The sequence below is a fragment of the Micropterus dolomieu genome, linkage group LG07 (assembly GCF_021292245.1).
Source record: "Micropterus dolomieu isolate WLL.071019.BEF.003 ecotype Adirondacks linkage group LG07, ASM2129224v1, whole genome shotgun sequence".
NCBI classification, from domain to species: Eukaryota; Metazoa; Chordata; class Actinopteri; order Centrarchiformes; family Centrarchidae; genus Micropterus; species Micropterus dolomieu.
The window spans coordinates 2,927,517-2,943,317 of record NC_060156.1 but is presented as its reverse complement, the minus strand read 5'-3'; the positions used below and the strand labels follow the sequence as shown (position 1 = coordinate 2,943,317).

The following is a 15,801-nucleotide window of genomic DNA, read 5'->3' as shown; positions in this document are numbered from 1 at the left end:
AACTTACACAGAATGAAGAGGTACTATTCTTTCTTCACTTTCAAATACAGACAAAATAAAAAGGTGACAGAAGGCTGATGGCAAATAATATGGGCAGACAGATACAGTAGCTTTCCCACCCCTCCCTTTTTGATACACAGTAGAACAAACAACTTCATTATCAGCGTCCCACACACTGTCACATAAGACGGTTGCTTCATGGTTGAATGCTTCTGAGTATAATGCACTCATAAATACTGTATATATAAATCATGCGCACGCACACACACACACACACACACACACACACACATTCGCACGAGTTATAAAAATATTTACATCAGCCGATAGTGACTTATGTTCCCAGCATTGTGGACAATGTGTTAAGAAATGTTCTAAAATGAAGGAAAAGCAAATAAAGGTTTTGGGTTTGGGTGAATGAAATGACAGCATAACTGTAAATAAGTGCAATGACCACCTTTAGATACAGTCTGCTTTAGCTAAATGCTTTGCTAAGAATGGTTATTTTTTGCAGTTTCTTCATCTGAGATGTGATGATATCATCACATGTACTTGTTGAATAAGGCTGTGTTCAGACTGACATTAGCTGTGTCGCAGCGGGCTCCGCAGAAAGTTTTAACTTTCCTTTTTCACATCGCCTACTGTTCACCTCACAATCATTGAGACAGAGCATAACTTTTTAGGGTTGTAGAATATTTCCTCAGTATTATAATTCCCTGGTGTCTTGTGTTTGATCAGTCTTGAAGGATATGTACGCCGGGAGAGTTGTTGGCCACTGAAATTGCACCAGCCGAAGCTAATGAAGCATCAGCTGTGTGAGTTAACCTAAATAAGATGGGTACCTTCTCAAGTATTGGCCTTTTTATTACAAAACAAAAAAAGATTTTCTTACTTGTTTCCTACATCAACGCAGCCCCCTGCAGTTTTAACACAGTGCTGTTTTCGGTCTGAACACCCGGTAATGCTTATATACTGGTTATATCTATGTAATTTGAAAAGAGTAAGCAGCCCCCTGCAGTTTTAACACAGTGCTGTTTTCGGTCTGAACACCCGGTAATGCTTATATACTGGTTATATCTATGTAATTTGAAAAGAGTAAGGCTAAAGACAACAGTGAATGGGAATGTGATGCATATATGTTCAGAGCCAGGTCTTCAGACTTCACTGTTACATTCGAGTGTAATGACTAGATACCCAAGTACACGTGATTTCACGATGGCTTCTTGGTGATAATACAAAAGATGCACATGTCAGTAAGGATCACTTAAACACGCTCAAACATTAGCATGATGAAATCTCTAAAAATGAAGCCTGCAAGCTAACGGTACGATTCTGTAAATCATCTGCATTAACTACACACATGGAAACAAACACTGAAACAAACAAGATTGAAGGTTTATATGAAGCTGGCAACAAGTCATATTGGTATTTAATTGACTATTTTTGAAGAAAAAAAAAGTAGAATGTCGACGTTAATAAATACTGTATGGTATTTATTTAATTTTCATTTAATGAACAAGAATATGTTCAGATAAATTAAGTTTAACATGTGAAAGATATAATATAGCTTTAATATATTATTACGCACCTGTTAGATGTCCTTTCTTCGTTCTGATTTTGTACTGAAAATAAAAAAGAAATGAGGCAAAGACTTCTTGGTTTGGCACTAACCATGTCAAAAGAATTTACAGTGTAACCAAAGGCTGTTTGTGCACAACATGATCCCAAAAGGACAGTCAAGCAGTTAATACTCATCCATTTCAAAACCATTTTGTGGTCAGGCAGAAAGATCGCAACAACATAGTGATTCTCAGAATGCATCTTAGTCCAAGTGAAGCAGTTCAGTTGAAAACTGTAGAGAAAGCACAGCTGTTTCGAGTTCACCATACAGTCCTGTTAAAGGGGCCTGTGTCGGTGTGAAAGAGAGGTGACAGCTTCTTCAGGTGGGCGAGAGCCTGGGTATAAAATCTTTTTCCTCACGCATTGCTTCTGACATTGTATCTATAGGAATATGTGAGTTGTTGTTCTCCCTGGTTGCCATGGAGCTCCGAACATGCTGCAGTTGTTAAAGAGGGGATGGGGCAGACAGAGCTTGGGAAGAGTGCTGTCGTCAGGCGAAGGGGCTGTCTGACTTTAAGATAGAGGCGTCGGCGTCGAGGTAGCCCTTGCCGTTCATGTGTTCTGTGTGGCCGTCGATGCTGTAGCAGCCCTGTACCTCAGTGATGGAGGAAGCCGTGTAGGAGGCTGAACGCAGGGCATCGGAGTGGTTTCCTACACTGCTGCCAAACTGGATATGATACTGGTTCCAGTGCCTCCTCAGAACTGCTTGGACCTAACCAGAGAAACCACATTTCACATATGAATCATTTCAATCAATCAATCAATCAATCAGTCAGTTAATCTTTATTTGTATAGCACTTTTCATACAAAAGCCATGTAACACAAAGTGCTTCACACTATGAAAACAAACACAATGACAATAATGCCACCCCCACCCTCGTCCACACGCACAGACACACATAGAGAAAGAGAGAAAAAAAGATTTAAAGTAAAAGACAATAAAGACATGAGGTGAGGAAATGCTATCATGATTGGCCACTAGGAGCATAAACCTCAAATTTGCATTGAGGGAACACTAGAGGCAGAGAAAGGTATTAAAAGAAAAGTAAAATGCTTTCTTTCTAAGAGTTAGATGAGAAGATCATCTATCTTGACGCGAACATCAGTTTCACGTCTGCGTACACTAACGTATCTTTAAATGATTGAACCTCAGGTGCTACTGAACGCCATTTCAATCTGGTGTCCGTGCTTAAGGAGTTGGAGCTGAGACATGGTTAGCCTAGCATAAAGGCTGGAGGCAGGGATGAAGAGCTAGCCTGGCTCTGTCCAAGGTGAAAAATAAAAAGCCTACCGAGCCGACTAGTTAATAAGCTTTATCTCTTTTGTTTAAATGTAGAATTCATTTGAGGTTTAAGGAGGGATTATGACCTGGTGAACAGCCAGGTGCAGCATCCCAGAATGTTGTCACATTAAGGTAGCCACCCTAACCACCATATCTGTCAACCTGCACTATAGCGGCACAGAAATAAATGCTAGATGTATGGATGCAAATATTTCTCCCTCTGAAACTACAGGTGTTCAACAATTTATAAATACATTTGAAGCTTTTGGACTCTTGTTGTTTTGTGATTTTGATCATACGTATATCTTGAAAATGTTTCTGTTTTTCTGCAAATTCTCTCTGAAGCGCTCTGTGACAAGCATGTTATGATCAAAGATCTGTATACATGCATTTCATGTGCCTACATTCCTTTTTTTTTTTTAAAAGTCATACAATATGCAATCCAAAACACTGTTTCTTTGAGCATATAATGAGCTCAGGATCATTATAAGATCTTTTATACAAACTTTAAATCTAATTATATGAGATAGCAGTAAAGCTCAACTATGTGTTAACACCTCTTCCACAGACAATCACTTCAGAACAATCTGTATACAGATCAATCACCTGCATAATTGAAAGAAATCTATGTAAAGTCCATGGCTGCTTGTCAGTAAATTATTTTTATTTCTCAGCAAAGCCTGAGCGAACTAAGCCATTCAAGACAACTCACCATCCTGCTCAGAGGGTCATGCGGAGGAAGTTGCCTAATCTATCCCTGATCACAAAGGGGAAGTGTGGATGAGTGCGAGTATGTGTGCATGCAGGTCTTAAAAAAAAAAAAAACACAGTGAAAGGACATAACCCCATCTTACTTCTCCGTTGAAAAAGCAGAAGATGGTGGCCACCAGCAGACCCTGAAATTCAAAAAATGAAACGCATGAAAAACACACACGATGGTACACCTAAGTAACTGGTCTAATGCAACAATCAGTTGTTTGTAGGTGGTATTTTAAGATCAGAGAAACTTCAGAGATCAAATTCAGAGATCAAATTCGGCCTGTTGCTCAAGACTTTCTCCCTGCACGGCCCACGCCGGGACAGCACAGGATGATCAGATAACACCTCACAAACATCCAAGTGATTTCAGCCCCCTTTCAGCTCAGATAATACATGCCTTCCTTCCTGTCGTTCTTCCCTGCGCCTCAACATAAACAAAGTCCCATCAGAAGATCAGGGGAATGCTTGGCTTTTACTGAAAGCTAAGAAACTAATGAGGTTTATGTCCAGGCAACAGTTCATTTTGGTAAATGTGTCTAGCATTGAAGGAAAGAGCCACTGACCTATAATCAAGTTTCATAATAAATCATATACATGTTACAAGGACAACAGAGCTTCACAAGCTGCAGTGCACACAATTTCATTCTAAAAATATACTCTGGGTTTGCATTTAGACAGTATGGCACAATGTACAGCTGTTTATGCAATTTTTATTTTAGATTTTTAAGATTTAACAATCACTCAGCCACAAGTCAAACCTTCAAGCTGACCTCTGGCTATCACCTCACCTGGTAATGCATCAGTATGTGCATGATGTAGTCGTAGATTTCAGAGGAGACCCGCCCCTCTGGCTTGTAGGGAAGCAGGACATACTGAATTCCCAGAAGAGGCACCAGGATGAGGGTGGCTCTCACAGCTTTCATGTAGAGACTAGACTCCGCCTGATGGGTCACCTTCAGTTTGGTGATGAGCACTCGCACAATGTTTAGTAGAAAGAACAAATTGACCTGGAGGGGGAGCAGCAGAAGGGAGGCCATCAATAAATCAGAATTACATTTTGGCTATTGTCTGCTGTCAGCTGGTTAAAGACTTCCTTGGGATGAGTTGTAAATCCATCCCCTAAATACCTATAATAATATGTGCCAATGAATAGAACCTTTAAGTAGAAATAAAACCCTGAGAAGACAGGACCAGGACAAGCCAAAGGTACAATGAACATGATTATATTTTATGATATTTACTGGTTGGAAAACAAATCTATGGCAGTCTGTATAAACACTATAACTGTTTTAGGCACATACTAAATGTTTGGCCTGTAATAACAAATAATTTCATCATCATTTCATTCCTACGCTTAGTTAGGTTTAAACAAAAAATCAATTATGAGCAAACAACCACAATTCTTTTTATGCACAGGCAAACCTGAACTAATCATTGTAAAGGTTATTTGAGCTCTGAACATTTTGTCCTGCGAGAGTCTCAAGGGATCATTTTTCTTTTAAGCATCCCTTGGCTGTGCTGATAAGGTAAATTCCCAGAATGCAACATTGGCTTGGGCACCAGTGGGCAGATCCTTTGAGGGCCAGATGCATTGATTTCACAAGATAAACGCAATTACGCACGCTGTGAGACTGTGTCCTGTTTTCAGGCCCCCCACAGTGTCCACTCAGAAGGAAGCAAAAGCAGACTTTGTTTTTGCTCATTGCGCAATAAAAGCAGTCAACCGAGAGAAACGTGGAACAAATCAGTTAGTTTACTTACTAGTAAATAGACATTAGTGTGATTTACTTTGCTGTAACCGACTGGGGCCAGGAAAAAGACAGAAGCTTCTTACCAACAGAGCAGCACAGATGGGACCATGGATGATGTAGAGGAGCGATGTTTTGGAGCTAATCCAACAGCTACAGCAGAGCAGAGAGGACAAGAGGGAAACGTTTACACAACAGTATTAATGGCTCATATAACTTGCCCATGATGCAGATCAATGGGTCTTCTTAGAAATGAACTAGCATGAACAGTTCAGTATGGGGACCGATAAAAGATCCTGTCAGCGAGGTCGAATGCTTTGTTCAACTTTGCAAAATGCAGATAACCAGAACAAACTGTGTTTTCTGAATATACTGTGATCTAACATCATTGTCTTGTTATGTATACAATTCACCTGGGTTGTTTGCCATTTGTCATTCAATATATTTTTCTACTATATTTTTCTATATTTTCCAGAATCAAATTCAAGTCACTAATGCTTTCATACAGAGTGACTACTGGGTCTGCACCCATCTACCTAAACTCCATAATACAAACTTACGTTCCTTCTCGGCCGCTACGCTCCTCCAACGAACGCCGCCTGGCTATTCTCACCTCTCTCTAACTTCAAGAAGCTCTTGAAAACTCATCTCTTCTGAGAACACTTCCTCTTATAACACCTCTAACTCCTAACCTCTAACATGCACTTCCTGTGCTCTTCTTCTATCCCCTTACAATTATCTTGTATTGATTGCACTTTTTTTGTATTGACTGCACTTTTTTGTTAACTCTTAATTCTTTCCCTAGGTATTTACCCTATTGATGTGATATGTACTATGAGCTCTTACTAGTAAGTATTGTCAGTTGTAGATCTGTAGTTGATGCTCTGTTGATGCTTGTATGTTGTTCCTCAAATGTAAGTCGCTTTGGATAAAAGCGTCTGCCAAATGAGTAAATGTAAATGTACTTATATTTTTCTGAGCTGTAGCCAAATATTAACTGTTCTGGATCATGCACTTGAATGCTTACTTGTCGTTGTAGTAGTAACTGCGAGCAACAGCATGTATGGTGGCCGGAATGAGAGGAAAGCCTGCAAAATAAATACATAAAAATAGTGAATTACAGTTTCAGTTTAAGCTATTAAGACTCTTTAAAGTACAATCCTGTTTTGATACATTTTACACTAACCGTGTACTTACAAAACAAAAGTTAAACCAGAGCAACAGCTCATCCATAAGTAGGTATACCAAACCGTGCTTTCCCTCTTTTAAATAAACTAGGAAGAGAAACTGACTGCAAAATTACCTGAAAACAAATGATTGACTATTTTCACAGCACAAAGAGTGACTACCATTGACACACGACATTGTACTGACTTACCCCAGCCTAAAAGATAGTACCACATCAGGTGCTGCTTCTCGGCAAACACAGCCACCACGATGAGAGTGTGCAGGTAAATTCCCTCACACAGCATCCAGAAGTAATTGCAGCCAAACAGGTACAGATGAATGAACTGGGACACTTTACAGCTCGTCTGAGGAAGAAAAACACACGTAATGAATGTGAATGGTGGCTGTTACATGTTCTACTGTGCTTCTGTTGCTTCCTTATGCAGTGATTTCACAGTTGTGTGAAATAAATCAATCAATCTAGCTATTATAGAACTAAAGCAGCTTTCACTGATTTCTATGTAAATGCTGAAACTAGGATGACAAAATGAACAGTTTAAATTTATTCTCACACTGGTGGAGAATGATATGAATGTAAAAATAATTACTATAATAATAACAAAAAAAAACCCCACAAATAGTGCATAAACACTCACTGGATTCCTCTGCACCAGCTCCTGGTTGTTTGCCACTGCTGTCAACCAAATGATGGTGATCACAGAGTTCAGAACGAAAGAGAAGAAGAGGTTTTTGTGAAGCGTGATCCTTTGGCAACTTAAACTCCTGCAAGAAGAGAAAAGTGACATTTACATCACATGCTATTCATTTATGCAAAACCCCAGAAATATCTGTGTGTAAAAGGAGGTTTGCTGACTCACTTGAAATGGAAGAATATTCCGAGTGAGATGAAGAGGGAGGTCAGTGACAGTCCATGTCCTATTAGAGCTAAGTAGAAAAGATTCATTGCAGTCTGGAAGGAAAAAAAGAGACACAAATGAGATTATCTGGGTCTCCTAACGACTGCTCATGTTGTGAGACGATCTCGAAGAGAACGTTATCCTTTACTCAGACAGTAAATCATGCTATTTCACAGTTAAGTTACTCTGAATTGAAAATGTGTAACTCAGACCAGCTTTTGTTCTGGATATTCATCGTCCCACGGATCGTGATGAAATGTTAAGATTCTGGTGACATCTCAACCTTTCATGAAGTGCTTTCCCACTGACCAACACTTTATCAGTGTTAGTACAGTATACGCTGCAACGGCCAGATTTCCATTTGCTCTTTAACTTTAATCTCCAGATGATAAATTGTAATGTTTGACCTTTCTGCTGCCACCGCCTTTAAGCCAAAAGGTCCACCTACACACTGTACATGTCACAATAAGTAGATCACCATCCAACTGGAGGCACCCAGAGGCATCTGCACAGGATAAACCATTCTGATTTAGTTTCATTGCTTTAATGACCCGCCACCTGCAGGACAAACTGAACTTGTTTAGCCCCATTACATTTATTAAAAGGTCAGTGCTAACCGTGACTCAGTTCTTTACATTCTGTATGCATTGAATGCTATTTCATGAAGTGACCCACCACTCTGCCTTCATTGGTGTGTTCATTGCAGCGGGTGTAGTTCGTCCAAGTCCGGTTGCTCTCTGGATGCAGGAACCAATGGCCGCTGTCAGTGCAAATCTTTGTAACCATTTCTGCAGGTGAGAATGATACATACATGTTTTTTTATAGTCTATAGTCTTATCCTGTAGAGTAGACAGAATCTCAGAGGATATTTATTATTTGCAGCAAAGCAGTAAGTAAAATGTAAAACCAAAAGGAAAAAAATAAAGTCAACAAGAAATTCCCCATTTGACACACAACCAGGCTGTTTAAAGAGAGATTCAGTAGTTATCCCCCGCAGCCCCATAACTTTGAAATCAGGTTCTGAACCTCCGTGAAACAAACAAACACATCATTAGACATGAAACTAGCGAGGGCTGTGATTAGCGGGACTGAATCTAATTACATATCTGCATATCCTGTTGAAGGATGTGATATACTGTTTAACCCCCGTACTGCAGCATCTACACTGGCTCCCTGTTCCCCAACGCAATAACCCACAAAGCCCTCCATAACCAGGCCCTTTTCTACCTCACAGACCTGCTTTGACGCCACATACTACCTCCGCAACTCCGACACAAACCTCCTCTCCCCAACACTGAGGACCAAGCGTCGTACCTGGGGTGACCATCGTAGACCCCTCCCTCTGGAACTCGCTACCCAGACACATCTGTGACTGTACTGACCTGGGCACTTTCAGATCACCTCTTTAGATTAGCCTTTCAAACTCCAATAATATTACATTTCAGCTGATACTTTTAGGATCTCCCCTGTATTTATGGATTTTGTAAAATGCAATGAAAATGACTTTACTGTTATAATCACATAATTCAGGCATATCCACCACTGTACACATGGAAACACAATTAATAGAAGCCCAGACAAGCTTGCATTGTCAGTTTAAGACACTTCAATGAAAAAATGCTATCAAGTTGCATCATGGGAAGGGGAGGATCCAGCACTTTTGGAGCTTGACCCTTAAAGTCAGCATTTCTCTGTGTCCGCTGCTCCAATCTTGACCATCATCTCATTTATCTGTCTCTGAAAAGCCTCCCAACTTTTGTGCAGTACTAAATCTTTTACCCCTTTAAAGTAAATAAATCAATATAGCTATTATAGAACTAAAGCCCCTGCAGCTTTCACTGATTTCTGTGTAATATGCTGAAACTAGGATGACAAAATGAACAGTTTAAATTGATTCTCATACTGGTGGAGAATGATATGAATGTGGTGGGTAACAATGCACTTTGCCACAGATCTTACCTGAAGGGTCAAAATCCTGGAAGTAGTCCGGGCAGTGCTGCTCTGAGGAAACACCTGCCTTGGTGTCGTCCCAACACAGCCAGCCATCCCAAGTGCGATTACACATGGGCTCTGACATCACAGGAAAGATGTTAGGAGCTATGGTGTGTCAGTGAGATTTTCCAAATCGTTAAAAATAATCAATCAATGAAACTACACAATATTTGTACTTATTATTTAGCACAGAGCTATTACAACAATCAAATGCAATCAAACGTAGGATTTTACGAGCACTGTATTCCAGTTACTTCTTGCCGCCATTTAGTCTAGACATTGTTAGAGTTCAGAAACATGAAACATAACAAGCTACCTTCTCTGCTGTGGGTACTGTCCTTCATTATCTTTTGATAGCACTCAAACTGTGCAGTAACTATCTTGTTCCTGGTGACTCCCATGTCGTGGTAGACGTTGGTCGGATGATGCTGCTGGGTTTCATTGACCTCCAGGCTTGCCTTCACAAAAAGCTGCAAGGAAGGAGAGAAGAGGTGAATAAATCTGTCCAAAGATGTCCTGTCTCACATAAGTTACACTGGGCATGAACACCACAGTACAGTCAATCAATTACCAATGACTGTTTTACTGTTGTGCATATGACAATAACTTAAATATTCACCAGATAATATGTTATTTTGAAGACTATTCTATGTTATTCTGCATGACTCTTTTTTTTTTTACTTCTGCATGACTCTTACCAATTATTAAGCTTTGATGGAAGATTATATTATTAGAGTATTCCAGATCCGACTCCTTTAACATTTATTTACAAGTTAAAAAGGACCAAAATGTAGATTTTTGGAGCAAAAACTGAGCTTCATTTCAGGAAAAGCCTGTGCGTGCAAGCAAGTGTCTGGACCTGCTGTGTATTCTGACACTGTGGGGATGTATTAAAGCAAGGCCGTCATTATATCCTCCTCAGGACGCCAGGAAAGGGAGCCTAACATACACAAGCTTCCATTAAATCCATTTATGCTCCATGGAAAATATGACATCTCTGATATACTGCCAAACAGATATGTCTAGCTTATTTAATCCACAGCAGATACCAACCTGAAGCTGTTTTTATAATCCTTCAAAATCAGAAACCGGCAAAAGTAAGTGCTAATAGGTCAAATTAAATCACAGCATAATAATAAACTACAGTGTCTATGAAGATTCTCAGTCATCCAGGTCATAGTTATCCAACGAAGGTTAAAATCACGGGCAACTGGACTTGGTTGAAGATACTGGAAGACGTTTCGTCCCTCATCCAAAGGACTTCTTCAGTTCTGACTGGCAGGGAAACTCAGCTGTTTAACCTCAGTGGGGTCGTTGGCCCGGGTCATTGATACCGCTGGTTCATAATACACAATAAACTACATTATTTCTGAAATTTGAAAAGATGTGCAAACATCATGCTCTTTTACTACAGAGGCTTTTCTCTCCGTGCATTAGAAATCTAGTTGGCCCACTTTGAGCCTCTTATCTCATCTAGTTTCACTGATGAAAGCAAAAACTGCTACAGGCTGCATCTCAAACTAAAATTATACAATATAAATATGTCAGCCTCTGATCAAAAGAAACTTACCAGCTGTGTTTTACAGTAACAATGTCAGTTCATGTAAAAGTATTCTTGGAAATGAAGATCCTAACACACACTTGACATAAATTATATAATAAAATTTCTTCTACCAAATATGGACAAAGTTGATTTCTTCACACATATTCAATGAAGTATACTTTGTGTGTGTTTTGCTTGTTTGACTGCATGCCGGCTGTCCTACCTTTGTTAGATTACACAGCAGTATGATGAGTGCCATCATCCCGCTCTGCCCGATGCTATCCATCTTCCTTTTGGCCATGTCAAAGCTGTTTGATGACTTACCAGCCGCAGATCTGGAATGGATAATAAACAATTAGGCCCCGTCATTAGAGCCACTTCACAGCACTCCTTATCTCTCCCACGGTTTCACTCAGAGACTTTAATCTACTGAAATGTTGCTACAGTTTTTGCCATCGCAGCCAATTAACCAGGGAACAGGCCGCAATATTATTGAAACCTCGACTAATACAGCTGACACCTTACGGCTTATTATATGTGACAGTACCACGGTAGAAATACATGAGGAAAAAAAAACATTTTGCTACTTGAAGACGAATTTGGATGAAATGGCAGATAGAGACACGTGTAACCAAGTCCCTGTTGGTTAGTGACTGGTCGGTGAGTGAGGTAACCTTCACCTGAGCTACGCATGCTAAATGGAAATGTCGGGCCCTTGTTCCATGTGCTAGCTGCTTTTGGGCAGTTGTTTTTACTTGTCCTGAAAAACTGTCCAGATTCTAGTCACAAAAGTCAAACATGGTGACTGGATCAACAAGTCAACAGTCAGAATCCTCAAATACAACAAAATGTGAGATGTTATCTCCCAAGTACCATCAGCAGCTGCTCCAGAGCAGCGACAATAAAGATTTAACTTGATCTGACCTGTTGTGATCCAGAATCAGCTATTGTAACATAGGCGTGTCTACCCCTTTACAGGCTACATAGGCGTGATGCTACTATTTTGGCTTGGTGATCAGAGAACAAATCCCAGCTGACAAAAGAAGCAGTCAAAATCAGTCCAACAAAACCCCATCAATCTAAGAAAGTTCCAGTTCCCTGACAAAAGTCATGTAAGCACAGCTGAGATTTAAAATCCCACCCCCCCTCTCAGTGCTGCTGTGTGTTTTTGGAGCCATATCTCCTTCGCACTCTGTCACAAATCATCCAGTGTGACAACAGTTTCAAAAAGGTTAGTGAGCGTCTTACACGTTTACACATTTCATTTTTTAAAGATGCTGGTTTCTCATCAAAGCAGAATCCCAGAAAGTCGTTTGCAGCAAAGCCGCAGGCCAGTGGGATTTCATGTCACTGCTGCTGCATAGCAGATGAGACAAAATTCAAATGGAAACATATCCCCCAGGTTGTACAAATCTGCTTTGCAAAATGGTGGGTGTACTAATACTCTGGTAGCTTTAGACAGTTTAAGCCTGCTTGTTACACCTAGTGTACAACTATCAAAGAGCTCCAGTGCTTTGTGTGTTCAGTGTGTTCAGTGTTCAGACTCTGGAGACTCTGTGTGCCACTTATAGTCAAGCATGTTTTCCTTTTGGTTTGTGTTTGTAGCCCATAGTGGAGGCTTTCTGTCTGGGTGCCCCTTAAATTCTCTTAAAATGTATTTCCTGCTTTTTTATTTGTTATTGTTGCCATAAATACCAAGAGTTCCATACTGGCACATAAGGTAACCAGAACCGGTTGTTAGCATTGCTAGAATACCTGATACAAATCACAAGGCTAGGTTCTTGTGGCAGCAATGCTTTCAGTGTGAAACTATGTAACCAAAAGAGACCGGAGGGATGGGAGAGACCTGAGAGAACCTGAACCCAGGATGACATGCAGGTAGGTACATGGTATTCAGGAGTGGATTACACCTCATTCAGAAGCAAAATTTAATAATGTCTTTCATACCCCAAAGGAACTAGGTCATCCCTTGTGTATGCAATTTCTCAAGTCTTATTCACTTTGGTGGAATGGAACAGCTAAACAAACACTGCCATACAGCAGTACATTGCAACCAAAAAAGACACTTTTTTGAACCACCTGGTCATTTTTTTCCTGCTACTGGAGGATACCGGTCATTTTCGTTTACAAGAACATCATTTTTATCAGTTTGTGTGAACTCAGACAGGAGAAATTGTTTTTGTGCCATAAACTGAATGAATCAAATGTGTGCAAGTTTTGGGTGAAAAAATGTTCAATCTCCCAAGAAAGAAACCTCCCCCATCAGCTTAGAGCTCTGCGTGTCAATAAAGTCGTTTTGCACAGAATCTGGTGAGGACGAAATGCCTGTTTTAAGATAAGCCAAGCCAAACTGACGCTGCGTGTTTATGACTATTTAGTAAATTATGTGAGCATTTGTTTGATGTGCGTTTAGAGTTTCGGTGTGGGACTTTGTGACAACTGATAGAAGTGCAGAATGATAGCAACAACCAATGACATCTGGCACATGTCCAGTATCTGGTTTTACGGTACATCCATTTTATTTATGCTAACTTAGTAATATCCGGAATTAGGAGGCTTCTTTGCTCTTAATGTATTTAGACAAACAACACAGTAACATAACTCGGGTTCTGTGCTTTTAACCCCTTCAGCCTGTTGACGGTCACTGACACAGATACAAGTCATTTCTCACAAACTGCAAGAGCTAACATCATGTATTCTGTGTTAATGTTGCAACTGCTATTAGCTGCCATTTCTCCCCAGGATTCCAGCCAGTCAGAGCCAACATGCGTCTATTGTGCCCTCTAGAAGTATGAGGACAATTGCCACATATGAATTTACCTTTTAAAAAGTAATTTAACTGGTTTCCAGCAAGTTGCTTTTACTTTTCCATCCCCCTGACATGTCCCTATTCTCGATTGTGTGTAAACCTGGAAACCTGTCCACAAAATATTTGTAATAAGCCTTATTAGATTTTCAAACAGGTATTTACATCATCTAGGTAGGCGCTTTTTTACATTCAAAATGAATACCAAAATGTAAATGTTCATATAACGTTTATATAAATAGTTTGTACATACAACTAAATATACTTGCAATTCTACAGACTATGCAAATAATGCAGTTTTATACAGCTTCAACTTTGTTAACAGTTTGAATATCCATTGTTTGGTGGCCAAAACAAACCATTTTCACAGACGAAAACCCAGTACAGTCTTACAACACACTGATAGAGGAAAAGGAGGCAAAGCAGGGGGCCGTCAGTCAGCACATCACTGAGAGGTTTGACCCAGTCAAAGTCTCCCTGTAGCTCTATCGCCAGGGGGACTGGCACAGTGCCTCTTGAAGTCTGCTCAGAGTTAAAATTGCATTACTCTGGGGAGCGGAGAGGAGGTGGGGGGGGGTTGGGCTTACTGAAAGTGGGATTGTAAAACATTATGGTGATGTGCAAATTAGAAACAGCCAGGAAAAGATCAGCTGCTCACACATTCATGCAAACACACAAAAATGCACCCGCACACACCAACTGACACACACAGCGCTGTGCTTTGCCAAGTCCCCCAGCTGTTTCTTGGCAACAGCTGTTTTTCATACATTAGCAGACCGATACAGAGGATATATCTTGTCAGATGGCAGCACAGAACAGACGTTATAATCATAAAGAATCAGAATTATTTCCAGATAGCTTCTGCTGCTTAGCTAGCTGTGATTTGTTTCTCATCCCATTTTCTTCGGCTATTGCTTCTTTTTTTAAGTGGTCGTTTAACATTTATAGGTGCTAGCGAGGAAATAAAAACAACTGACCCCTCCCATCTAAATGGAATCCATTTGTTACGATGGGAATTTCCAGCATGACATTTTGTTCACTTCTGTCATAAATACCTTGCTTATGAAAGAAAAAAACCACATGTTATATCATGACCAACTCCAGACCGGCTTTCAATGATAAAACTTTGTTTAGTGAATACCATCAAATAATTGTGGCTCGTCTGAAATACCTTTGTTCCAGACAAAGACATATTATTCTTTTTTCAGTTCTCTGAGAGACTATGTTTAAAATAGACACATTATTACATAGAGAATATAGTTTCAATTCAGTGCCCCAAACCAAACACGTCTCCTACTCTTATACAGTATGCAGCTAATTTATAATACACTTTATTAGGTACACCTGGACCCCCTTTTGCCTTCAGAACTGCCTTTAAGATGATTTGAGCTTTGTGACATGGTCCATTATCCTGCTGGAAGTAGCCATCAGAAAATGGGTACACTGTGGTCATAAAGGGATGGACATGGTCAGCAACAATACTCAGGTAGGCTGTTGTGTTTAAATGATGCTCAATTGGTACTAAGAGGCTCAAAGTGTGCCAAGAAACATCCCCCACACCATTACACCACCTCCACCAGCCTGAACCGCTGATTCAAGGCAGGATGGATCTATGCTTTCATGTTGTTTACGCCAAATCCTGAACCTACCATCTGGATGTTGCAGCTAAAATCGAGACTCATCCGACCAGGCAATGTTTTTCCAATCTTCTGTTTTTGGTGAGTCTGTGAATTGTAGCCTCAGTTTCCTGTTATTAGCTGACAGGAGTGGCGCTCGGTGTGGATTTCTGCTGCTGTAGCCCAGCTACTACATGAATATTCTTTGCTAATTTGAGCTTAAAGCTAAGATAGGCACAAGACTTGATTATCTGGCTGTTTGGGTCGGCTTCATCCAACCATAAACCAGTGCTAACTGTGGGTGGTCCACTATTATCTGTAGTACCTCAGAGTGTTTCACAGAAGTGGTTA

At 40.2% G+C, this 15,801-nt stretch overlaps 1 protein-coding gene across 2 annotated transcripts in view; it reads right to left on the bottom strand.

Moving 5' to 3' along the window:
• Nucleotides 1-1,010: 1,010 nt before the first annotated feature.
• calcrla (calcitonin receptor-like a) overlaps nucleotides 1,011-15,801 on the bottom strand; it is a 32,391-nt gene continuing 17,600 nt past the window's right edge. Inside the window, exons 2-13 of one of the 2 annotated variants that reach the window (XM_046053869.1) lie at nucleotides 11,252-11,363; nucleotides 9,802-9,955; nucleotides 9,453-9,563; nucleotides 8,169-8,281; nucleotides 7,455-7,546; nucleotides 7,233-7,359; nucleotides 6,788-6,941; nucleotides 6,437-6,497; nucleotides 5,496-5,562; nucleotides 4,450-4,668; nucleotides 3,757-3,798; nucleotides 1,011-2,332 (exon numbers count right to left, since the gene is read on the bottom strand). In XM_046053869.1, coding sequence (XP_045909825.1) covers nucleotides 2,111-2,332; nucleotides 3,757-3,798; nucleotides 4,450-4,668; nucleotides 5,496-5,562; nucleotides 6,437-6,497; nucleotides 6,788-6,941; nucleotides 7,233-7,359; nucleotides 7,455-7,546; nucleotides 8,169-8,281; nucleotides 9,453-9,563; nucleotides 9,802-9,955; nucleotides 11,252-11,329 — 1,440 coding nt within the window. In that variant the 5' untranslated portion in view covers nucleotides 11,330-11,363 and the 3' untranslated portion in view covers nucleotides 1,011-2,110. The remainder of the gene's footprint in view (nucleotides 2,333-3,756; nucleotides 3,799-4,449; nucleotides 4,669-5,495; nucleotides 5,563-6,436; nucleotides 6,498-6,787; nucleotides 6,942-7,232; nucleotides 7,360-7,454; nucleotides 7,547-8,168; nucleotides 8,282-9,452; nucleotides 9,564-9,801; nucleotides 9,956-11,251; nucleotides 11,364-15,801) is intronic. The other variant, XM_046053870.1, reaches the window with a different exon arrangement.